The 27,654-nt window shown below is 35.4% G+C and overlaps 1 protein-coding gene across 1 annotated transcript; it reads right to left on the bottom strand.

The window, feature by feature from the left end:
- Positions 1-142: 142 nt before the first annotated feature.
- Positions 143-27,654, bottom strand: LOC149966172 (cubilin-like). The gene is made up of 18 exons (XM_090167450.1): positions 27,464-27,654; positions 26,888-27,294; positions 23,367-23,576; positions 19,077-19,259; positions 18,204-18,385; positions 17,272-17,418; positions 14,848-15,050; positions 13,010-13,215; positions 9,732-9,941; positions 9,040-9,110; positions 5,652-5,820; positions 2,847-3,071; positions 2,585-2,707; positions 2,002-2,108; positions 1,426-1,836; positions 723-894; positions 238-387; positions 143-147 (listed from the first exon to the last, which is right to left on the bottom strand). Exons 1-18 carry the CDS (start codon positions 27,652-27,654, stop codon positions 143-145), a joined length of 3,372 nt encoding a protein of 1,123 aa, XP_090023576.1.

The following is a 27,654-nucleotide window of genomic DNA, read 5'->3' as shown; positions in this document are numbered from 1 at the left end:
CGGGCTTCGGTGTTGCTATCTGTCTTCAAAACGACCAGTAGTTGTCCTTGGTGCCTGAAATACCGCAAACGAGGAACTTCGTCCTCTTTACTACAGTAAACTGCCAGTGGACTGTTGCTACTGGTATTTCCGGAGAATACTTTCACGCTGTCGTAAATACAATTTTCATTATCTGAAAAGGGTAACAATATTATTTATTTATTAAGTGCCCAATAATAATCTCGAATAATATCTTACATTCAATACGAAAGTCTTCGTCAAAAGCAAGAGATACGTAATCACCAGGGCGCCCAATCAGGTAAGAGCACTCCAAGTACGAACGGTAGTTTTCGGGATAGTTGGGTGAAGTGAATGTCCCGGAAGCATCTGTGTATGCACCACCGCAAGCTATAAAAGCAAAAGATGATTTATAAAAACATAAAATTCTTCAATAGCGTTTTACTTTTAGTTGCATCAAAACAATTCTTAGATTAAAGGAACAATATAAACCTTTAAACTTAAAATACATCTCTTGGCAAACATTTAAAAGTTGTCTGACAAAATTGTAAGAATGCTAAAGCTATTTTCATTACTTGTAGGAAATGGGCATTTTCCTAATTTTTCTAAAATCCTTAAAATTATTTGAAGGAGAGCTATTGAAAAGGACGGAAATTTCCCGTTCGAAAAATTCAGAGCAATTTTAACTTGCACAAACATTAATTTATTTGAAAGGTTTTGCATACCTCCGTTATAAGCTAACATAAAACCGTCTCCAACGATATTAGCATCCGTCGTGAACGTGATTCGTAATCTGTGTGAATTTCTGACAACTGGTTTCGGAGTTTCATGTCCGCAAAGCCGCGTCAATGGTTTCCAATGTTTGATCTGGTCATCATCTAGGGTTTCCTCTTCAATCTGAAGAATACAAATACTAATTAAGATTCAAATTTTTCAATTTAAAGTTATTGAAAATTACTGCAAAATTTAATGTTTAAGCTAAATTGATTTTGGATAAAATCAAAATTTATTTGAAATTAAATTTAACTAATTTTAACTTTTGCCATATATATTTTGGCAAAATTTTGAAGTACAATATCAGCTTTTCATCGAGTTCACTATAAAGGTAATAAAATACAACGATATTTTATTGGCCGATTACTCAATTATAGAGCCTCTGCTAGTTATCGTAAAAAAATTGAATTTTATTTTCTATTGATTGAAATTATTTAAAAATAATAAAACAATTCAGCTTGGTCTAATATTCAAGGCATAACTTTAATCCTAAGTCATCTAGCGACTTTTGTAATTTTAGGTAGGCGGGTTACAATGTCTTCCGTGCAACGCGGGCCAACATTACGATGGCTAGAACAAAATTCCGTAAATAATGATATGTCTTAGCAAGATGGCTGTACGCACCGTGATTTAAATGGTAAAATAATATCATACCAATAGATAATCCTTCGTGCAATTGTCTGTCAATTCGATATCAAATCGTCCACTGAATGAAACGTTAACCCTGTAGGATGGGTTCATGTCGATGATCCATTCGCACTGAATGTTATTCTCGTACGGTTGAGGGTATTTTGGAGATCGTATGATTGCTCGGTTGCCTTGGTAATATCCCCCACAGCCACGACTGATTTTCGCAAAAGAGATGTTGAACCCTCGACCTGACGCCGTTCCATCAGCGAAGAAAACTACTTTTACGCCGTTGGACATGGAATGCAATGTCAGATTCGAGTTTTGTCCGGTGCAGTATTTCCCGAAAACCGGTGACCGAACTTCGACCCCGTTTCTAATTGTCAAATTGTTGTGCTCGCATGTGGATCCTAATTCCGGGGTCTCGTTGAAGGTAATCTAGTTTTAAAAGAGTATTAGAGAAATATTATTATGGTCTTTGTTTCGCATGTCGATAGAAGGAGTATTTATTTACTAATATCACCAAATAATAAAAGTAATTTTGTTTTCCAGGAAAAGGTTACGATATGTTTGGAAGGTTAATTTCAAGTTCTGTATAGTTACCTCAATTTTATCCCTGTAACTGGTTCTTACCATCCAAACGCATCTAGTGTTGTTTGGAAAGTTATTATAGAAAATTGTACTAGGTACATCGAGCGTTCCTCCGCAGTCTAATTAAAAACAAAAATAATTTTAAATGCGCTAAGCCCTGAACTCATTTATGAACATTGTGGCCAACGAGGTCTTATTAGGGCTTATTATACTTAAGAAGTGATCTTGCGATATTTCATGCCTTTACACATATTATTTTGGAGAGCTTTTTACATTTATAATTCAGACTTCATAACCAGAGTACGACTTGGTCTTCACTCAATAATTACTTAGAAATTAAATATTCAGAATATAAGCTATCAAATAAAAGATGAATCAATGGTAACAATTCCAAATTTAAATAAAGGTTCAGTTGAAAATGAATATTTTCGTAGAAATCGGGTTGTAAGAGGGTTCCAACGACAGGTAATTTTATTTTCATGAGGCAATACATAATTGGGACTAGAATGGTATGTCCGTTTTTGGAAAAATAAATTTAACTTTAATTACTAAGTCACAAGGACTCGTTGGCAGCACTGGAATTTAAAAAAAATACCGTATGTTTTGTAGCTGATGTTGTAGCGAAGTGCGGCGTAGTGAGTGTAATCTCTCACTGCCACATTGAAACCCGTTACTAATATTTCTGCCGGTGGCATTGTGCATATCTGATAATTTTGATCTGAAATGATTAGATAAGGAACACTTAAGAATATTAAAAATTTTCTAGGATCAAGATAATTCAAACACTTTCAGTCGTAAACTATTAAGTTTACTTTTTGAAGCAATACAAAAGGATTAAATCAGTGAGATGTACTCACCACTGTAATCGTAGTAGGGATAAATTTGTAGACTGGCATTGACACACTTAGATTTGTTTTCAATATCAAGCTCAATGAACTTTAAAGCAAATGTCACATTGCTTCTTCTGTCGGGGGTCTCAATATTATGTTGACAGACAGTGTCAATAGCATATGCTTCTCTTGGTTCAAGGACCAATGATGAAATGTATCCACTTCCTTCAGTTATTGTTTTGCTCCCACACACTAAAAAATAATTTATTTGGTGAGTTAAATTTCCTATTTAAAAACAGTGTTTTCTTATATTAAATTTATGTTACTGTTATATATTTGATTCATTAATTTTCCAAAATTCAATTAGTACTGCATATACAATTCTTGCCGCAGTATATTATTTGAAAACATGGACAACAATATATATTATTCGACAAAACAACTTTCATTTTTAAACAATACACTTTTTAAAATGATTAATCCTAATGTTTATTTACTCTTGTTATGTAGGACAAATCCCTGGTAACCCTTACAAATTCTAACGCGGAATGACCCTAGAGGAGCTTGCCGATGGGTTTTTATAATAAATCATCTTATTAAAAATGTGGAATTTAACAACGAATTAAGAATCACGATAAACCTAAATAATGCATTTAATACATTGACCTTTAGGCTTTAGTGTTCTTTCATATTGCTTGTAACTACACTCTTCTTACATTTTCGGTTATTCAACTTCACTCACTTCTCATCAAAATGCACGGATCATAAAATTATATGCTCAAATTTTCCACTACTGACCGAAGTTGCGAAAGTACCATGGAACATTTACACGGTTCTGCCCCAAATCATACGAAATCCTTCTAGGTTGGCATTTTGATTAGAAAATCACATATCAGGTGTGATCGCTACGGATCATAAAATTATTTTCCAAGTTTTCTTGCTACTGACCAAATATGAACATGTTTGCCTACAATATTTGCACGCTATGCGCATCGTTAATTGGCATTCCCAGTTTGCTTGCTGTTGTTCAACCAAAATCGAAGGATAAGTTAACCTAGTTTTCATATTGTTCAAAATCTTCAAAAATTATAAAAATACCGGCAATACTACAATTCAGTTTTGTTATTTTCAAAGGAACGGCCGACTAAGTATGTGATCAAAGAATGTGAAGTCGCATGATGTTACGGATATTTTTACGAAGTTCATATGAAGGACAACCTTTGAAATTTGGATAAGCTCTTGTCTCTATTGACCATTTTGTAATTAATTTATTGTACTGAAATTTTAGATTGTCTTCTCAATTTGAGAAGAAATATTGATCAAAGCTTGTAGTTTTTGCAAAATTTTGTCTATTTAACCAACTCTAGGAACTTTTTTGTTCATAGTTGATGGCTCTTTGATCAAATTTTGCCAAATTTATCCTTCCTGTTAGACACGTCACTATTATTCGTAAGTTTTCTGATCAAATATTTTTTGGTTTATTTTTACGCTTGGACAATTTTCTGTACAAAGATAGCTAGTTATAAGTTACAATTTTACCGTTATAATGTTCAACGGTCCCACTATTTTAAGAAAAGTTCGGAAGTTATGAGGTACAAAGATATGGTAAAATTTAACGACTATGCGTTGGAAAGCGCTTAAGAGATTTATTTAATCTAACTTAGAGTTTCTAACGCCTGAGAAACAATATGTACGGTAGTGTACAACACATCAAACGACCCACCACACTCAGAGACACTCAAATGCACTATACGCTTTCGAAACAGCATCTAGGTGGCGTAACGGTACAAGTCTCTCCGAGGAATCGCCTATGATCTCGCGTCTGCCACAGTCGAATTATAAAGTCATAAGAACGATATTGCTTAAATACACTTATCCAAATACAAGAAAATTAAGCAAAAACTATATAAAAAAGTATTTGTAAAGTCAAAATTTCTCCTAACTATAAGCAAAAACTAAAAGCGTCTGCTTCAGCCGCATCCTATCAAGGTTTCAATGGCAAACCGAACGCGGCGTAGCGATAGTTTTCGGCAGCGAATAGTGCATCTTCCACCTAATTCCTTCCATTTGAAAATGATAAACACAGGCACATTTATTTATCACCGGCCACTAGACACTAGACATTGGCCCTCAAGGGGTCGGAGTGTGCAATAACTCGTGGCTGTACCGGGGAGTCGGGGTCCGGCTCTTGTAACCCGTAAGGGCGGTGGCGCACTGGGAGATGTCAGCTCCGTCCAAAGGGTCCTATCTCCAACCTCCGACTTCGGTCAGGTGTGGGCTGGGTACTGGGCTTCGGCCCAGGCTAATGGAGGGGGGCCGGGCAAACTGGCCGCCTCGGCGGATTGAGTAGCCTGCTGTGGGGCTGCGGGCCTCCGTATGAGGGCGCGGCGGACCCATCTCCTGGCCTTTTGGGTTCCCACCGGGATCTCCGGTGCCAGCTGTGCCGGGTTATGCGGGCTGCTGTGTGCCCGCCGTTCCCCTTTAGGAGCTCTCTCCAAAGGGCTTGGCTCCCTGCCTTTGTAGGTGGGGTGTCGGCCGGAGTTGCTAGAGCATCCGTTCTCTATCCCACTGCTGTGTGCAAAGTGGCGGGCTGGTCGTCCCATTGTTGCACCTTCTGCTGGGTTGAGCGGCTTGCGTCGAGGGTGCGACCATCAGTAGTGGGGTTCTGCTACCCATGCTGGTTTTGTCACCTGTCCGGGCTTGTGGACGCTGGCGTAGGGCATTCTGATGATAGGCCTCCGGTGGTGTGGTTCTTTTCTTACCGGTACACCGGGCTATAAATTCTGACAACATGGCCACTAGACATTTAATTTGCGTAATTCAATGACTTACGAGGGTCTAGGGTGGTTGTGTACGAAGCTTGGAATCCTTCGCCAGCCGCCAGCCCCGATGTGGTTACCAAAACTATCACAATGGCTCTACTAATAGACTCGATGTTTGAAAGAGAACTTCCACACAGAGGAATCTGAGTTACGTTCCTATACAGAGATCCGTAAGTAACCTAAAACAAAATATACAGTTTTATTTGTCATAGAAAATTTTTAAGATATCGCACAAATTATATACAATTTTAAAAATCTTGAAGAGTTAATTACCATTAAAACACAAGGATAAATTTGAAGATATTAAAAAGGAAAAGTTTCGTTTAGGCTTTAATTGAGAAAGGCCAAATCAAAATACCCAAAATAGTACTCTCTATAAAAATTCTTAGAGGAATTGTGTTAAGGACGATTCTGTAGCACATATAGTCTTTTATTTTAGTGTAACGCGTAACTGATTGTTCGAAAACGTTTAATATCGAAAGCCAGTTTAAAAATAAGTCATGTAAATATTTGAAACCGTATAGTGCAGCGTCACGCTATGCGCTTTATAAAATGTTGGTATCTTCTAGAGTATTTGTGATAGAAGACTGGCTTTTGCCACTGAGGTCCGAAATTATAATTTTCTATTTCGAAGAGGGATAGGTAGAAATTCTTTTTCCTTTAAGGGGATTCTAAACGTCCCTAAACGGGAATAGTCTCGGTGAAGGTAATATTTGTCTTTTGATCGAAGTCGTCGCGGAACTATTGTCATTGAGAAGATTCTTATTACGCAGGAAAGACCATACCTAAATTCATAAATGTTTTTTTTTCTAGTCGTTCCCAATTTCAGAGTATTATAGAACTCGGTTAATGTGGTTTTGTCGGTTGATTAGCCGTAACATTTCAAAGTAAACCCTAAGGTCTGAGTTAACCAGTTGATATGATGATTTTGAGAATTTGTTAATACGCAGGAAAGATATAATTAAATTGGTTGGTGGTTCGATTCCACCTCCAGGCAGTAGAACGTTTTCCAGCAAACAAATATTCCAATTAATGCTTAGGGCATTTGCGAGTGCTAAATGTAAGATATAATGTAATTTACGTTTCTGTTGCACGTTTATCTATACTTTTGAACATCTGATCTAAATTCACTCAACAATTCGTACGAACATTTATTAGGATTTTAACTTTTTCCCAACTATTTTTCGTCTTCATCGTAGCAGTTCCTAATGAAACCCATACAGTTGTTTAAGTTCATAATGTTGATATAGCAATATCAAATTTAATTGTCTATCGCTACGCTTCATAAAAGCAAAGTAAGATATAACTTAGTACTAGTATAAGACAATCGTTAAATTAGTCAATTATTCTTCAAAGTATCAATTAAATGTTTTCACAATTTAAAACTTTGAGAATCACCCTAATTTAATAAAAATCAGCTAGGCTAATACCCAAGGAACCACCTTACCCTAAGTCATCAAGCGACGTTTAAATCCATTAATTCAGGTGGCCGGGTTACAATGCGTAGGAGGGTGGTAGTACCACGAGAGCCAACAGCTCCCTAAACTAAATTATTACCGGTAACCTCAACAAGTTTTAATGGAAGGGGAAACCGAAAAGCCCCAGAAACCAGTGGGGAGAGAATTTGCAAACTCAACGCAGAAAGAGTTGTTCCGAGTTTTCACCCAGTACCACAAGCTTAGATATAAAACGGGTCCTCTTACTGAGAGTCGAAAGTGCTAACCACTCCGCTACCCAAATATTCTACGACTTCATAAGCTCCCACTTTTGATAAAAGACCACCAGAGTTTAATCGAAGTCCAATTATTTCTATTAATCTTCACTATTTAAATCTAAAAATAACCTCCTATAATACCTACAAGAGATATTAAAATAATTATGATAACTTGCTTGGAGGTATTTTTGGCATTCTCCAGTGACGGCATTTCTTGGAAAATTGAAGTGGTTGAAAGTAATTGAAATTCTCTTGTTCCGTGGCGAAATAATCCCAAAGTAGCACTTTTTGACATAAGGATAGGCTGCGGGGAAATTTGGACTGCTGAAAATACCAGATGGCGCGTACAATCGGTTGTAGCAGACTAAAGTTGGAAGAAAACCGTTTAGAATATAGAATATAGGTTTATAAATTTTAATTTAAAACAAGTACAGCAAAACAATTTGATATCATTGACAAGGTATATTTAACGTTAACTATGCAATGGAATGTCAACACTTTTCAGCTCAAACGTCAGTTTTTAATTACCTCTGACAAGTGACAGAGAGTGGATTTAAAAAAATAATGGTTTATTGCATGAAAACGGTCACACTGTGTTAACCTTACCATATTAGTTTTCTAATTTTGTTTAAGGTTATTTTACGTGATGTTTCCATCATTGGTTTTGGAAATATCAGACATTGAAAAATTACCCAGCTGTGATTTACTAGTTAGAATTTATTTCTAATAAAATATTTTTAGGTTCAGAGGAAATAGTAATTATGATAAGCCCCATAACATAAAATATTATCTTTTTCTTTTACAGGTGCCTATAAAGTGTAATCTTAAGCAATCCAGTTAAAATATTTTTCCTAAGTACCAACCAATAGGCTCTTGGCAGCATGACGGAGATAATACTTCACCCATGCTTATTCCAAGTAGAAACAGTGTGGTAAAATTTATAGCCCGGTGTACCTAGTAACAAAGACCATACCACCGGAGGTTTATCATCATAGTGCCCTACGCCAGCGTCCACCTAGCCCGGACAGGTGACAAATCCAGCATGGGTAGCAGAACCCTACTACTGATGGTCACACCTTTGACGCAAGCCCCTTAACCCAGCAGAAGGTGCAGCAATGGGCGGACCAATTCCCACCTCACACACAGCAGCGGGATTAAGAGTGGATCAACAAAGCATACCAGCATTGCAACCATAGCCAAAGGTACGGCGTACAGTCATTCTGATATTTCCCTATTAATATTCTGAACCTCAGGGGCCAATCATTACTTCTCTTTACCGATACTATATTCTATCGCAAAAGTACTTCAATTTTCCTAACTATATATATATATATATATACACAAACACTTGATTTCGTTTACGCGACGGATACTAACAAACGTTCACATTTCGACAAGGATGGCAACAAATAATTAGTGTTTTTATTAAACTAAATAAACGGAAGTAAAATATAAAATTATAAACGTTTTTTATTAATTAAGGAAAGCTGTTGGAACATCACGCTTGATGACTTCAAAATTTGTCAGAGATTAATTAATTAATTATTTAATTAATTAACGATTAATATTCCATATAAAGAGTTAATGTACAGAAGTTTAAAAACTTACGTGGTGGATAGTTTATTGACAACTTAAATCCAAGTCTAGTCTCATTCCCGTTAGAATGGAATTTAATGTAAATAACCGCCAGATCCACATTGAATTCAATTTCTTGACTCTCGTTTAGTTGTCCACAGTATCTCCCGACCAATTTTCCTGTATTATTAATAAAATAAGATCAATCATTGAAACAACTTCAATACAAAGTTTATATACAGGAAGTATCAAAGCGATCGACAAGGACAATTTTCTCAAAAATTAATTAATCTAGAATTGTGAAATTTTCATTTTATATTTTTTTGGCCAGGTAGCTTATTAAATTTGTAAATTGCGCAAAAATTTAAAAATATTTCATAGTTTGCTATAAATAATTTTTTCACCGAAAGGTATACAAAAATAAAAAAACCCGTTGCTCAGCGGCCCCATATTATACATTTTAGGGACGAATGTTTTACGCCTAATATGTGCTTATATTACCAAAAGAACATATAAGATTTCTAAAAACATTTAATTTATTATCTTCATGAAAACTGCAGAGGGTTTGGGTTTGAAAGCAATGGCCTCGGGTGGAAAGATTCGGAACATTCATTAATCAGCTTAGTACAGGACTCGTTAAACTAAAAAATTGCTGCAGAAAGTATCGTCGTCTAAAGAAAAACTTTCAGAATTATGTTACTCAGTTAACTTTCCTAATCTTTATAACGACAATGTAAAAGTTAAGTTAATTCACAAAGCAGAATATACTTGACTTTACAGAATGACTTGATGGTGACTTACCTGTGGCGGACTCCTCCCTTACTTCAACGTAGTCTGTCGCTGAACAGTTCTCGTTGAAAGGAAGATTCAGTTCTGAGAAAACTCCGCGTACGCCCTCGTTTTCGTACGGGGATCTAATTATCCACTCGCAGTCCAAGTTGTTCTCGTAATTTGCAGGATAATTTGGACTTGTCAGTTCGTTCACTCTGCGCAAAACACCGCCACATTTCGCTGCAGTGAATTTAAAATAATTTCCAGTTTCAAAACAAAATCGAAGAGGTGTTAAATTTGAGTGAAAATTTTAGACGAGACTATCCAGTAACGACAATTAAGACATGGTAATTTTATTTACTAAATTAATAAAACAAATACGATTGATGGATACCACGGCCAACTTCGATCTTGCGCTATAGATTAAAATTGGCCGTTTCCAAAAAAAGCGCCAGCTACAGTGATTGCTGATTGGTGGTTTCGAACTTCCGATGTCGTCACGTGGGCTTGGGACTAGCCAAGAGCCACGGAACTCTGCATTTTTTTGTGTAAACTGTAAACGAATTCTAGAAATTTCTTTAGGGTGCGGTAAATAAAACTAAAACCAAACCAAACCATACATTATTCGCGAGATTAGGATACGTGGCTCGCCCTGCAATAGGCGATATAATAAAGTAACGTGGCCTTCTTGTTTTGATGGGAAAGGCCACCTTCCACTATGCTTCCATTAGCTTTCCCGCCAAAGGACCTATGAATTCATCCGTAGGCTTTAACTGTACGTACTATTTCGTTATCCCTATTTAACAAGTTGAGCAAGCATATTACTTTATTATATCGCCTATTGGAAAGCAACCATTCTGAAGTCGTTTGACTCGTCTCAAATTTAGAATTTTTGTTTAAAGGGTAAAAATTATTATCATAAGTTATAACTTACAACTTGATGTGAAACTTAAAGGGCTTTAGATAAAAATTGATAGGGATTTGATAGTGGTGCTTTCTAAAAAATTTTGAAAGGTAAAAAAATACATCAGGTAGGAAGTACTAAGATTTGATTTTAATTTGATGTTTAAAGAAAGTGATCGGGTATTGAGGTATTGTTAGAAAATTTGATCGGAATAGTGATAGTGGCGCTATATTAAAAAATTTGAGAGGAAAAAAATTGATCGATTTAAGTTATTCATCTTTGATTTGAAAATTATGTTGAAACGTTGCGGAATTTAAAAAAATTGATCGTGATAGTGATATTGGCGCCATCTTGATGATTTTGAGAGATAAAAAGATAGATAGGAAAAACAACTGCCCATCTCTGCCTTAGGAAAGGGTAATTGGAGCAAAATTCATATACACCCACAAATATAATTTCCAATGAATTTATTCAAATTGACCCGCAAATATAAATTACCAATGAATTAATTAATATACACCCACAAATATATATTTCCAATGAATTAATTTAAATCATATACATCCACAAATATAGATTTGGCTATACCATTCACAGCATCAGCCTGTCGCAAGGGCTGGACTTTACGCTCCACCCTACCACATTTTTAGGATTGTTTAAGGGAAAAAACCTCGTAAACAGTAAGTGTGGCTGTCAAATTGGCCCTACAGCGACGAAAGACAACTCGGGCCAGCTGTGAAAATCGGGGATGATGCCGTACATGTAGCTAGACCGATTGTCCACTGGCTATTCTCAAGGAATAGGACAACGTAGTTTTAAGCTTTAGTTCTGCATCTAGGACAACCACATCGTAGAAATGAGATCTACATGTAAACTTTGTTTGTGGTAGAATATAGTGACTTTCCGAAAATTGATGTAATGGTAATAATAGAATTTATGTAAAATAAAGTTCTTGCAAATTTTTTAAATGATTGAATACCGACATTTGATTAAACATTATCATAACTATTAACTACAAACCATATTTTAAATAAGCACCCACAATTTAACATTAAATACTTTATGTTCTTGAACTAAATACGTAGTTTGAAGTATCATAGTTATTAGACTTTGCACGAAAGTTTCTACAAATAAAATGCTTTGAAAATTGGTAAGTCGCTTTGAAAAACGTTTTAAGCAGATTTAATTTCTTATGAATCACGCGTCAATGAAAGACTGACCATTTTCAATTAGTTAAAAAATATATAAAATCAGATTATTTATTAATTTATTTAGTTCGATAATTTACAACGTCGACCCATCTTGAGATTCCGTAATTAGAATGTTCAGAGATTTTAAGGATATAACTATATTTACTATAAATTGGAGAAACAACATAATATTTAAACGCGAACATTAGTTAGATTATTTAGTGTTGAAAAGGAAACTTCTTTTTTACCGAAAATCGTAAATTTCAATACAGTTTTTTCCAACTTCTAATTAGTTTAAACTTCAAAAATATCCTCCAAATATTTTTGAGACGACACTTGAAGGGTGTGGAATTCTCATTAATTTTTAAAAAGCTTGGTAGATTAATTCTGTATATACTCCTAAGTTCAAAACTGCTGTAAAATCATAGCTTTGTTTATTATTTTTGATACCACTTTAGTTTTAAGTTTTAAAGAAATATACTTTTTTATATAATCTTGTATTATGTCCGATTTATAGCTCCAGACAAAAGTAAAATTTAAAAAATAATTATTTCCGGAGAAAGGTTGATTTCCCATTGACATCTTTAAATGGGCTTCCTGCAGCACACTGTAATTTAATTAAAACAGTTTTAAGGCTCTCTTGGACCTGGGCCCGTTCCTGCAGTCGCCCTTAATTGTACCCTATTTTAATTTAACTCATGGACTAGATCTGAGCCTACTAATATAACAGATTAGAAAAGATACTTATTTTATAGAGGACCCTGAGGCAATGTACAGTTTTTCACAGTTTATGAGTAGTTATCCTTAGTGATACAATTAGTTAGACAGATTTACGAGCCTAAGCTATAAAAATATACCCACCAAAAGTTTTAACGGAAAAAAAATAGCTTAAAACTAGTAAAATCTCTAAATACTGGCTGTTTCAATATAAGGTGATTTTATGGTGTCTAGCTTGAGCTTGGTGCCACCCAGGAGCAACAAATACAACACCCCACACAAGGAGAACGCAACCCGTCAAAAGTCGTAGATTTCCTTGTGTACATTTTTCATTGGCTAGACGCTTTAGCGCCTGCTGCCGTCGGAAGGGGAAAATTCGGAAATTGTCTTCCCCCCGCCCGTAAAACGTTCAGCTTAAAGGCTCGTGACGCTCGTTCAATGAAATTCGTACACAACCCTCCGTTACCGTGTTAAAAGGCTAGCTGCGTTCTACTCACCGATAACAACATTAGCTGTGAAATGAGCGTAAGTCACGTCAATAGTGCTGACAAATCGTAGTAGGATAATATTGCTCGTAGAATGAATGCTGGAGTGGTCCAAGTGCGAACAAATGCGCCGGATTCTGTGACTGTTTAAAGTTCCGCCGTCGTAGACATCCAAATAGTTCGTTGTGTCGTTCCTTTCCGTATAATACCTTTGGCATCTGAAAAACAACATTAATTTAAAATATTACGTCGACGTTTTAGCGAATGAAAGATTATTAACTCATGTTTCAAAAAGTAGTGTTTCCTTCTACACAATTTTTTTATCTTTAACAAAACTACGCTTAGTTCGACAACGGCAGAAATGATTTCAAAAACTGTTAGCAAATTATAAAGCAACTGTCAGATTCTCACAAGCCAAATAATACAAAGGTATATTTGCATTCTATTGTGTTATCAACTAATTTCAGATGACGTTTTTCCAATTATAAGGAACCTGATAAGGTCGGTACTTGGAATGTCTGAGTATAAATGAACCCCGTGGTTCAAAAGCGGATCGAGAAATGGCCGGGGTTTAAAATACGTCGAATGTAAGATGTAACACGTTTTATTCAAATTAACTGGCTGGCTGCCTTCGCTAAAAAGACGCACCACTTGAAAAGAAAAAGACTATTACTCGGAAACCGACTTGCCAGAAAATGAAATCATTATCTTGTGGAATTTATCATGTTTGCAACGAAACTGATCTAGTTCCGCATTTAGATGGTTTAAGCACAGAAAGTAAGTGAACTTATATTCGAAACAAGACTTAACCTTAAGTACGCGCCGAGTCGCCAGTTTTGAGCGAAAATCTACTTTGTAAGCCAAACCTTTTTTCATGTGAGCCACCATGTTCTTCCTAAGACATTCCAGTGTACAGTTTTAGTTTCCTGGTATTTCATAAATGGTTTTCGATATTTCAATGAACGCGATAGTTGGGTAGGCGTCATACGGGTAAACACCATATTTTGATATAAATCCAGTTGGTAGATCAATGTCTTGGTATAAATGTTTTGAATTATAAATATTTGAAGACTTCAGAACGAATTGCCAAAATAATGATAACAACAGTAGAAATGAACGTCCCTTTGGTACAATCGCTTTCACCATCATAAAATTGGAAATGATTCGAAAATTGTACCCAATATTCGAGTGATTTCGAGTTACACTAACAAGAGTAGGTACTACAGTCAGTAATCAATGTAAAATTTGCATGGCGTCAATAAGTTGGGTAGGTTAGAAAACTTAGTTATCAGAGTAACATCGTTCCTGTAAAACTCATTTTCGCGTGCTCCGTACGTGATTCATTGCAACGAACTAATTTATTTTGGAAAACCCTAGCTATTACCATATGTAACATAATCACTCATAAGTACGCCATAAAAGTATTTTCGTGAATGAAACCTTGTCACGGGATATGACGTAAATTACGTCACTTACAATTCCGTGACGAAATACGCGTCATCAACTTTACTGATTGGAAACGGAAGTTAGTGAGAATTACTCGCGCGTTTCTGGCTTTGCTCATGTCAAGTTTAGCTCGTGCCTCGTGATCACATGATTTCATTTACATGGTAACCTTTTCAATAGCGCAAGGATTAAAAGCATTTTTGCAGTTTTGGGTCCGCTTAATGTATGTTCCGCGTGAAACAAGGTCTCATTGAATTTTTTTCAATGGAAATGTTAAGAGGCATACTTATGAGAAATTATGTTACATATGCTATTACGAACTGATTGTATTTTTTTTGCTTCTGAAAACTGTTTCTGTAATAACCAAAAAATAAATCAAAAGTCATGGATTAGAATTGACTTACTTCTCGCTGTCAACAAACATATTTTGCAAATCGACTCTGATACTAGTTCCCAGAGGCGACGAGACAATCCACTCGCATTCCACGTCGTGAGGTGGGTCATTCGGATAATTTGGAGAAGAGATATTTACTTTCTTTTGCTCATTCGTAAGGAACAGCCTTCCCCCGCAGCCCTCAGAACGTTCTTCGTATCGAAGTTTAAAAATCTGCAATGGAAGATGGTTTCTGTCACGTTCAAATATATACCAGACTCCTACTTATGACCCAATATCATTACTGATACCAATGCTATTCTACATCGGTTTGATATAAGTGGTGATACCCCTTGCAAGGCCTGTCCGACTTAATAGGAGGGTCTTTGTATGAACCAATTAGAAACCTTAGATTTATCTAAAGTCTTGACCAAACGGATTATCTGTTTCGTGTTGGATATTAGACTCTGAGTTTTAGCTTTGGGGCTTCAAAATCGACCACAAGCCGAGATAGTTAGCTTGTTCTCTCAATATCTTTGAACCAATATTGAAGCAACACAAATGCTTTGAAATACGAGTATTCCCGGAACGGTATCCGCGAGCCAAAGGTGACCAGCCGGCTAATCGTAGTAGGCCAGAGATTACAGAGGAACTTAACTTCTGTTATCGTTAGCCAAAGCAGTACCGGGTGCCCGCGTCTAAATTCTGTTGCCTTGTGGCTTTGTTAAGGAAAAATATATTGCGATAAATTTATTACCATAACTTAACTGAATTTTACCATAGAACGCAGTCTAGTGATATTGTGAGTAATTAAGGTTAGAAATAAAAAGCATGATAAATATGCCGGTTTCTTGATTTGATAGCGACCTCCAGTGGAATGTTTTTCAATCCGCCAAAATAAACTTAAAGGGGAACGGTCAAGCTTTAACCAGTTAGATATCCCTATAGCCCGTTAAAAACTAAAATTTATGGCGAAAACCGCATTAAAAATATTAAGTGGTTAATTTTTAATAAAATAAAGAAATTTCGAAAAATTGAAAAGCGCGCGTCCGCCGCGAAACCTGGTGAGAAATCGGTGAGACAGAAAAACAACGTAGTAGCGCGCGCTGCTGAAGACGCGAAAAAAAATTTTTGCACGCGCGGCGCGTTCCAGTTATACGAGACCGCAGCCTAAATTGCGCGATTTTAAAAGTTAGGATAGTTCGCAAATCGCGTAATATGGTCCTGCTGGCGCTGGCGATACACCTTAAGATGGCGGCGAAAATTCAAACCCAAATACTTGGCGTTATTTTGCATTTCAACTTTTCAGGCCAAACACTATTTTATTAAGACAAAGTAAGGTACGTGTAAGTATTTTAAACGTCTTGTTGATCTTTTGATATGCAAATAAGGCGATATTTGGAAAAGCTTGGCCGTTCACCTTTAATAGAAACGGAACTGAATTAAAATTATTCAAGTCGTAAAAAATAGTTGCATTTTCTCATATTTACAGTAGTGTTATTTCTAAGCACCCGACACCGTGGATCAAATTTGTTTCAAAAATTAAGAACCAAAATTGTATATAAAGGATCAAATTACAATGATTAAAATTTAACTTAATTCCGATTGCAATAAAATTATTTGATCCAAACAGAATTAGATGCGTGATGAGTTGTGTGCAAATTAGAACATTGGCTACCATCCATTTAGTAGGGTTTTACAATTCGCTTTTTAGAGAAACGGCCACTGGAGGTTTCCGTCGAGTTGCGAAACAACTATAGTCTAAAATAGAGTAGAACTCATTTTAAAAATTAATTATTTTACAGATGTTTAAATAAACATAAGTTTTAAATGACTTTTAAAAGTACTGAAAACAAAAAAAAACTAGTTGAAGAAGAACGCATCCTTCGAAAGCAACAAAAACGTGTTTCACGTGACATTAACGAAATCTCTTCTAAAGCTTAATTTTAAGATAAATATTAAAATATTAAAATTGTATATAAATGTAACAATTGAAATAACTCATAATTGACGAATATAGCTTTATATCACGAGCTCTGAATGATAGTGTTTCTTTATGATAATAATAATAATCAACAAGGCACCACCTTAGGCCCAAGTCATCTAGCGACTTATAATGCCTTTAAACAGGTGGCCGGGTTACAATGCGTAGGAGGGTGGTGGCAAGCCCTTCATGACACGCGAGCCAACAGCTCCTTACACTAACTATTACCGTTAACCTTGACAAGTTTGACAAGTGTGGACATAGGCTCCCGCTTCAGTTTTAAATTTAAAATCGGGCTTCGTTATGCCAGAGCTGGAGAAAGATCTACCTGTGTTCAAAATATCAATAAAACTGGTTAAGGTTTAACTACGCCAACGCGAATACCGACCATTTCATCATATTAGTCTGGGCGATGCTCCCATCGCTGGCTTAACATGTTTTCCTTCAACCAAAATCTGGAGCTATACTCACCGGGACCGTGAAAATAATATTTGAAGAAGCCCTATTGAGTGAAATGAAGACTTTGTTGGACGACGATTCAGGAACCGCGGGGATTTGGCCTCCGCAAAATTTCCCTCTTCCCAAAGGAGGCGAATCCTGATGTCCGCCATTTCGGATCTACAACATTTTCATTTAAAATTAAATATCAATTTCATTTCTCGGAAAATAAAACACCTTTAACGATGCATTCTTCCCGTAGTTATAAATATGTAGAATTAAAAACCATTTTTTTAATATATAGTATAACTGAAGTACTAACATAATTTTTCAAATTAGGTTTGAAAAACAAAACAATTAATATTTTACTAATTTATAAGCCCTTGAAAAATAGACAAATTTGGGGCGAGCGGCCAAATGCCATAGTTATTGAACTGAAAATAGAAATTGTAGGCTTATTATAAGAAAATATAGAAAACGAAGGAAAATTTGCTAAAACATTTTTCGAGCTTAAGTGGATAGCATCTAATGAAGATAGGTAGCAAAAACGCATTGTAGTTAGCAGTGTCATCTATTACATGACATAGTAAAGAAAATATTTATACATTTTCCAGATTTTCAAAATAAAATAGAATATTGAAATAAGAATTAACTTTTAAATTGAGTAGACGGTAAAATTATATAAAAATGCAAAAAAATAAAATATAGGTATTTATAGAAAAACAATGAAAATAATAAACAATTGTGAATTCTCGTAGCCATAATTAAATTATAAATGTAAGAAAACGATAAAAATTTTCATTTTTATTTGTGATATGGTGTTTAAATATTGAATTCTAAAAATATCATCTTAGTCTCACTAAGAGATATAAAGTAATGGCCATGTCTGGATGGGGTCTAGACGGTTGTTAATCTAGCTTTCACCCACGCCAAATAAATAAAACCTATTAAACACGAATTTTTACCTCCAAATTTGTCGATGAACACGAAGCCAATTCGGACATAACGTTAAATTCGTCGAAATGTATTTGAATGGTCCTTCCTCGGCGGACCTGAATGATCCAATGACACGAGCCAGATCCGTTGCTGCGAATTCCGTCCATGCTATCGATCATTCCATTTGGCGCAGTCAAGTATCCTCCGCATTCTAGTTTGAAATACGATATTTGACTCAGCCGAAATTAATTTTGACGGCAGCTCTACAAGATAAGAGTATTGCACAGTCCTTCCATCGTAGAAGAACACGCCATGAAAATTGTAGCGTTCGAAGCGAAATCAGTTCATTGAATTTTCTTAATATCCACCTTTACCAGGGCCCCTTCTATCACACTTAATTATCGCAGGAAAACGTGAAAGCATTAAGTAACATAATAGAAAAAAGTAGAAAAAGTAGGCCACTTCCTATGGTCTGCTAAATTCCTGACCGAGCCTTTCTTCGACACGGTCACTCTCGCCCAGGACCAATTTGAAAAGCGTTTTATCATCCTTTCTAGTTGAATATTTCGCCTTCAGCGTATTAAGACACTAGGGGGCTCTGCGCTAAGAACTAAACCTAGATTACCAATAGCTCCGAAAATCAGTTCCTAATTGACATATTTATAGTTATTACGTTACTTATGGGTAAAAGAAATTATAAAAATATGAGCTAATAAAAAGTTTTCGTAAATTTGTTAGCGACATTTAAGTTCTTGACAGAAACCAATGAAACATTAACTAAACAAGTGCGTATCTCTTTTGATTCACCACCACGAACCTCCTCGAGTAGGATGAATACTCCTATTTTGGTGAGCTCCTGATTTTAATGGTAGGGTAGTTGTTGTTATTGAAATGATACTCACCGTCATAGGCAAAGGCTTGGAACTTCGTTGGGTAGTAGTAATATCTGTTGTGATGAGGTACGATGTAAGCCATCTTCCTGACACTGGTTCCAGTAGAATAAAACGAGGTCACATTGAGTGCTGGCGCGGCGCCACACATTTCTCGTTCCGGAGAGAGTTCCCATTTCCCGCCGGGAGAAACGGCTGTGGAAGAAGAAAAATAATCACGGAAATATCATGAATATGTTACCACATTCACTTCATTTTATTCTAAAACATTTGGGAAAAAACATGAGCAAATCAATAAGATATTAGAACGCATAAACAAGAACCAAATAAATTTTAATAATGCAGAATCAAATAAAATTTAACTTCTAAATCCAGAAGGGAAAAATATACCGATAATGATAGTCGTTTGAAACCAACCACATTCACGAATTCCACCAGCTTAGTCAAAAATTAAAAATTTAAAAAAAAATAGTTATTTCCCAACACAGTGTAATTTTGGCATTTCATATTGTCAGGCTAAGTGCATTTCGTACATTTTCAGCCGTAATGAGCTGAAAGAAAATGCGTCTATGGTTTCGCTAGAAAAACGTATTCATTGCCCTCGCGTCAAGCCAACATGTTTTATTTGTATGGCGTATACGGATACTTTGGAAGAGATATCTGATAAAAGCTCTTCCCTTTTAATATATTTTTCTGAGTTTCGCTCGTAAAATGTTTGCTGACCAGCTCTGATATTTCGAAGTCCCGAAAGAGTGCAACTTCTGAATTTCTACCTAGAATTTTTATTCGCGGGTGAGGCTTTTAAGCCAGACATTAGAAAAATTCGTCAAATTTCCGCTTAATTCTTAAAAATATTGGTTTAAATTGATCTTGAAGAACGGAATTAAACTTTATACTAAACTTAATATAAATAAATTATCATTAAGATATAAGTGACCTTGTATACAAGATAATTGTAATAAGTTATTCAGACTAATAGAACTTGTAGAACTAGCTCTCGTAAACAGCGGGATTTCTACTGCACACATTTTGTAACTTCAAATTTTGGCCCGTCTGCAGCCCGAGACGATAGGGCGTCTAAGAACCGGAAATATTTTTCTTCAAGTTGACTTTCAACGCCCTATCCAATTCATATCAGTACGCATCTCAGATGGCCTCCGATTAGTCCAAATAGTATACAAACTTTTCAAGGTATAAAAGGTTTCTAAAATAAGATTAAACGTCAGCATTAAAGCTATACTGTGTACTGAATCTGTTCACTAAAAGTAGGCTAGCTGCATAGCACAGGTGTCATGAAATAAGAAATATGAGAAATTATACATAGTGTTATTTAAATAGTTTTTTTTTCAAAAACTACAATCCCTAGAATATTGAAATTTTTAAGATTTGTTATTCATGACGGGGAACACGGTTTTCTGAAAACTCATAGATTTCTGAAAATATCTTAACACGTTTGAAAAAATTATCATCCCCCCCCCCCTACGTGCTAGATCAAATTTGACAACAAAAAAAAGAGGTAAGCGTCATCAAAAATGTTCGAATATCGTTGGTTCGACGATTAAAGACCAATTTTTCACTGAAAAACACGACTTGAAAAATGTGCAAGTTAGGCACGCCAAAATAACTTTCGATTCTTTTCGATTCTACACTTTTACCAAAAATGACTTAATAATTTTTCAAACTCCTTTTACAAAATTTAATTTCTTACAACAATAGTTCAATATTTTTCCCATCGGCTGCCAGACAGGCTGGAGCTCGAACGATCATGTTATCAAACTCACGTTTGATCCTTTCTAATGTTACTTCACGGCGAGCATTTATAATTGGTTGACCAAGTTAATCTTGACTTTGAACTGGTGTCGCGTAAACACTTTCTTTGATAAATTCCCAAAAGTAAAAATCCAGAGGTGTAAGATTTGGGGAGCGTGGTGTCCAATAAACGGCAATGTTTCTGCAGATCCAACATTGAGGGAACTCGTGGTTTAGGAAGATGGTCAAGTCTCTGAGACAATGAGGCGTGGCACGATATTGTTAAAACCAAAGTCTTCTCCGTTGAGCTAAAGGAAGGCCGGCGATTTCTTTTATGCACGTTCGTTCTGTTAGAAAAGCAAGTGGTTCTGGCCGTTGAGGTTTCCATGTACAACCACTTCACCATAGAAGCGATTTCCCACGAGTTCAACCCAAACAGTGTAGCGTTCAAACTTTATCGTCCGGCCGTATTTGATTCTTTTTATGATTGAAAGGTTCATGTCTTGTAAATGAACATTCATCGGTGAACAAAACGTTGCGGATAAATCGGGAAGCGTTGTCAACAGCATTGAGTAACCAGTAGCAGAAGACTAGACTTTTTTCGAGATGTTCATCTCCTAAGCCTTAGTGCAGCGTAGATCTGTAGGGATGGTATTGTTTTTTGCGATATATTTTCCAAGAACAAGATAAACTTCAGTCAAAATCATTACTTGCTGCCGCATAGCTTCTGCTCGCCTTATTGTCCTTACAGATGGCGTCCTATTTGGATGTGGTTCTGCAAACAATCTCGCACACCCTAGTTAGATTTCTTTCACTATCTCCATAATACAAAACAACGTTTAAACAATGGGTTAAGCTACCATACACTACTATATTCTTAGTATAAGTATGCAACCAAATAGAATTGAAAGGCTATTTTGATATGCCCAGCTTTCAATTTTTTATTTCTTATTTTTCAGTAAAAAGTATTTTTTTTTCATCGAACTAAGGATATTCGTACGTTTTCGATGACGCTCTACATTTTTCTCGTTGGAGAAATTGATCTAGCACCTAGTGGAAAAAAATATTTAGAAAATAGTTATTTCTATAAAATAATATATACGCATATATGTGTAAAAAGTGTTATTTTTTGGAGCGCGCGCTTCCTAATATTTCCGTGTAGAGGGTCTCGAGCGTTTTCACGCGTTTTCGTGCGAGCTCAACAAAAACAAAAATATGCGCACGCTCTCTAATTTAAACTGCACGATGAATTAAACGTAATCACGTGACCTCTCGTATTTTATATAAATAGCTATTGTGAAACTATATTCAGAAATCAGTGAGTCCCCTGGCATGAATAACAAACCATAAAAATTTCAAATATCTAGCAATTATAGTTTAAAAAAAAATTAACTTTTTGAGTATAAAACACCCTGTATATGAAAGCCCTAATATATCTAAATACCAACTGCTTGGGGCCCCAGATAGTTGAAATAGTCGTATCAATCTCTGATGGAAGAATGTATTCCTAAACCGCTAACTGAACAAAGGAAAAAAATTAAAAGCATCAGGCACGGCAGACCCGAGAGAGTGAACACATAATATATTTTTGGATTTAGTCTGTGCCCAATACAACAACGTTCACACTCTTATATAAAACATTATTCTTTCAGTTTTCGAATGAAAGTTCAGGCAGCGTAATCGCTAGGGCGCCAATACAGTCGCTGATTGTTTTAATGCAGAGCCTATTCGTCCGATCGTCGTGTAAATGTTATTTATACCGTCCTCTTCACACCGTTTTCGTCGAAAATAGGTTGCGTGTGATAGTTGCAAACCAACGGAGCCAGGGTCCCCCTCCACAAGGTTCGAAGCTTCAATTTCTTTGTGAATTATTATTATTATTATTCATTTTCTGGTTGCGTCATTGGTGTTTGATAAGAAATTGCTCAAAGAAAGAAAACTAATGAAAAGGGAAATCTACAATAACTAAACACAATTGTTGCAACGTCAGTCCGTCGCGGTGCTGTTTTAATAGGCTTCACTGAACCAAAGAGTGGAGCCGGTCTAGATTTGCAGCGAAAAGGCATCAAGGAGCTGAGTACTGAAATCATTTCGAAATTGACCCTCTTCAAGCAACGTACTTTTTCATGAGTGCCTTTAAGTTTGTAGCTGCCTCTTATGTATCCTAATTCATAATTTATTTAAATCTATAAGAAATAATACAAACGAGCTCGCGACTTTCGATGTTTGTGCTGTTCGACTAAAGCCATGGTCAAACAATCTTTCCAATTCAAATAACATGGCCAGTTTCCAGAAATATTTTGGTCAAATCTGATATTCAAACACATTTCAATTGGTATTAAAGGCGTGAAATAACCGACCCCGTTGTTGTTACAAACCGTTAATTGATTCTGATTTATTTAAAGACTTAACCGTTGACCGAAACAACAGCTACTGTTTTGGACAATCTGCCTTCTTTTGGAAAAAAAAACACGAGGGATAATACAACAATCTTAAAAAGTACTGTATCGCAATATTCTCATTGACGATAAAATATCTAAATTTAGCACATACCGTCGTAAACCGAAATGTAGTCGTAACATCGTTCATATCGTGAGCCGCTGACCAGCGTCATATTAATTTTCAAGGCGACATGACGAGCAGGAACTGTCGTGAATATCCAGGTGCAGTTGTTGTTTCTGTAGTACGACTCCGGATATCCAGGTGACGTCACAGTAGCGTTATTGCTTCGATTTAGGAATATTTCTTCGCCACATTGAGATCCTTCAACAAAACACAACCATTACCGGTCAAATAGTAAAACATATCTTAATAAATAAACAATTGGGTCAAATACAAAATTCTGGCTGATGGTTAATTTTAGGTTATCTATCTGAATTTAATTTTTTTAAACTTCATCTATCAGATAATCGTTTGGAAACACAAGACAACACCGATATATTTTATTTCAAGCAAATAAGATGTGATAATAGATGATACTAAACATTTATCAATGTTAAAGGAAAAGTTTGGTTCCAAGTTTTCTAGCGCTAAAAGTATAATTTACACTCTTAAGAAAATACAAGTGAATTAAAAATTTTAACGCACCTAAATAATTAGTTATAAATTAAATTAAATTCATTAACGCTGAAATTTGGGTGCCGCCATTACCGATTTAAAAAAATTATTGATCAGTCGCCGAAGACACCAAGCTCGAAACTATAGAGCCTACTCTCTCTTTCTCTATCCGAATAGAGTTAAAAGTAGGCTTAGCGTTGTACATGCTGCATTTTCAACGTGATTCTTTTTGTCGTCACATGACTCACAGACTCCTCAATCGTTGGAGAGAGTTTGTTTTAGACTGGCCAATAAAAATACTAAACTATAAATCGTCCGCTGTGTTTCTTAAGCCTAGGTCTAACAGTCTCTCTCTAATTTTTTGCAATTATATTTCATGAACCGGAATATACAGAAGTAGAACTCAGGAAAATAGAAAATCAACGAAGAAATGAGATAGTTGGTAATGCCCAAATTCAAATCAATTTAGAGGAAATAAAAAAAATGCACTTATGGGAAATGTGTCCCTGAATCGGTTGGCCTAACTGGTGATGATGAATAAATTTAAAACATAAAGATATATTTAAGTTGGAAGGGTGTAAGGAGGGGGTTCATAACAAATTGAGAAGGTTATTGAATACTTAAATGAATATGATGGAGATGAACCAGCTCAGTGTGTAACTAATTATAATTTTTGTGCCAACGAAAGCGTGCTTTGAGAACCACTTATAGGAGCTATTTGCATGCTCGTCAAAGACAATTACCTGAAAATTTTACAAACAGGTAGGTAATTTTATATTCAAATTTACATGTTACTTTAACTAATTAAATTTTATATTTTAGAACATATCGTTATACAGCATATCCAACGTATACGCATCTCATTTTTCAGAAGCTGGAGAGAGGTATTCGCAACTATGTCCAACTTTGCACAATTCTTGACATACGAAAAAACTTTCCTGAAGATGATGTAAATGCATATACAAACTACGAACCTGGAGAGATTTAGGGCTACTTAATAAGTTTTGTACGCTACCAACATTTTTATGATATTATGATGATGATTTATAATATATTCTGATTCTGAATATCTATTTAATCACTAATAGTTTGTCATAGAAATGTTGTGATAGTAAATAACCCAATAACTTGCTACTTTAGTTTTGCGATGTTGATATAAATTCTATAGGCTATTTTTATTTCTTTACGATTTTAAATTTTCAAGTTCCATCATTTCTCTGCTGCTATACATTATTGACCCCATTACCCAGATTTACAGTTTTAAATGTCTAGATTAAGTCAATTTATTATACTGTAATACTAATTCAACTTAATCACACCGTTTTATGTTAAAAATTTTGTTTTTCACGTTCAATAATACTAAAGCTAATTCTTTAAATATTACATTTAATAATAAATAAATAATATACTATATTATTATTTCATTAACAAAATTAGTTCTACTAATAAGGAGATAATATAGATAGTCAACTAAATATTTTTTAATGGTGAAATTAGAAAAATGTTTGCACCAGAATAATGACGAATAAGGGAAATACATATTAAGTAAATTCTTTTTAAAATTTGCTTTCAATTCTCTTTTTTGCAGCTTCGATTAAACTTTGTTTGTCTGGACGTGGAATCGGAGCCATATTTGGTCTTTTACGAGTTGCATTCATCAAATAAGCCAATGATATTTCAATATAAGAGGGTTAATTAAACTAAAGAAAGTTTTAATTAACAAACGACACCTGTGTATGATGTAAGATAAACAAGTTGGCAAACCAAAATATACCTCTCCTCGGAAGAATGGTCCCTAGTGGTATTAATTTCTCGACACGACCCCCAAAGATATCTCCGCAATTCAGAGTTATTTACGAAAAACGTATTCTCGGCTCAAACCCTGCCCGGTATAAAATTTTAATTTTAATTTAAATAATTGAGTCGAAACAATCGAGTTCAATTTATTCAGAATATTATAAATTAAGTAGTTACAACAGCGAGTTAGACTTACTAAAACAATGCACAACTGAATTTAACCCTTTTTACAGTACATGTTTATCAGTTGAATATAATACTAAGCAAATTTTAATGAAAGAAATATCTACAGATGGTATTTGTATTTTTCTCGCTTACGAAATACTTGCTGCATCTTTAACGCTCATTTTATTTCAACACTCGTACATGTAGACTTCCAGTTGACGTTGTGACACATACCGCATGAAAAAGACCAATGCCGTCCAATTTCCAATATCATATAATGACTCGCACACCCAGGAAATCATTGACTGCGTTAGAAATCGTAGATATCCAAATATCCACACCAAATATATTTACAAGAAGCAAAAACCTTACCATCAACAAAGCACAGAGAGCCACTTGACTAACCGCCAGCTCTTAAAGCAATAAACGTTAAATTATCAACTTTGAATTAACACAACTATATATAGGTCGTTAATAATACCCGTAAATAAATAACAAAAAGTAACAAAGTGGACCACCCACAGGGTCTACCCTTTAACCCTCTTATCTCGGCTGACTGCGCTAAAACAAGATTTAACCTTTAAAATTTCATTCGTAAAAAAAAACAGATTAGGCCTTCATAAATTCATTAATAAAAAAAGACTTTATTACCTATTATGCTTACGATGCGTGTCTTAATTTCAGTGAACCTAAGCAGCTATCGGTGGCTCTGTGGTAGAGCACCCGACTGCCAAGCCGAATGGCCTGGGTTCGAAACCTGGGTGGCGCATTTGTTTTTAATCAATAGAGAAACGCTAAATTAGAATTTCTTCGATGCAAAAATTTCAATTCTATTTCAATTAAACCAAAATTTCGTAATATTAAATAAGCTTCCGATAAAGCTGAAGGTCTAATTTTCAATAAAGCGTAACAAGGGTCGGTGGTTCTGTGGTAGAACGTCCGCCTGTCAAGCAGGAGAGGTAAAAAGAGTAAAACTGCTTTAGTTACACTGTGTAACTAAAGTAGTTTTACTCTTTTTTATCTTAATGGTATTTCATCTTCATTAGTTAGTTTACGGTTGGAAATATTTTTGATAATATCATAAATGAACACGTAAGACTTAGGCTCTTTGCGGGGTCTCGCATGCCATTCGCCAGTGGCTTTGGAACAATAATATACAAATTCCTCTTTATTCGAGTGTTCGGTTGTAGATTCGACTTCTTTATCAAAATAAAATTTTCTGTCTACATTAAAGTTGTGATCTAAAGCGGCTAACATTGTACGCGCTTCCATAACATCAAAGTCAAATTCTTGCTGCTTAGGACAATATTTTAGAAGTAAGCTGTGGTACGATTCCAATTTAGACGTATGAGAGAGTCCGCTTATTTGTTTCAAGTCCCGTAAAAGTCTCTTTTTGTTAATAATCTCATACAAAGCATCGTAAGCCGGAGTATCAGGTTTGAGCCATTTCTTTTTCTTGATTCTTCAGTAGAGAGAGGACCATGAATTCAAGTTTGGTAGTGGGTCAAACTTGCGAATGAATGAACATTAGAGACATGATAAATAACAGATTTCCACATATCAATTAGAATGTTAGGGTCTCCGTTACATTGTTCTGCAGCGAACCACATGTGACGACTAAGAGATTTTACCTAGGGTTGTAAATCTTTGTTGGCCTTTTTCTTACTGTAGCTACAGCTGTAATTTGTTTTGCAATACTTTTTGACCAATGCCAAACATCAAAATGATGATCGATATTTGGGTAAGTATCTCTTAAAAATGCTCTTATCTGAATATGACTGTCCGATGTAATTCTGGTGACTTGAATTCCACATTTATCCAT

Source organism: Leiobunum rupestre, chromosome 1, assembly GCF_980474605.1.
Source record: "Leiobunum rupestre chromosome 1, qqLeiRupe1.1.hap1, whole genome shotgun sequence".
In the NCBI taxonomy this organism is placed as follows: Eukaryota; Metazoa; Arthropoda; class Arachnida; order Opiliones; family Sclerosomatidae; genus Leiobunum; species Leiobunum rupestre.
Note: the sequence above shows the minus strand (reverse complement) of the source record. Positions and strands in the feature narration are given on the sequence as shown.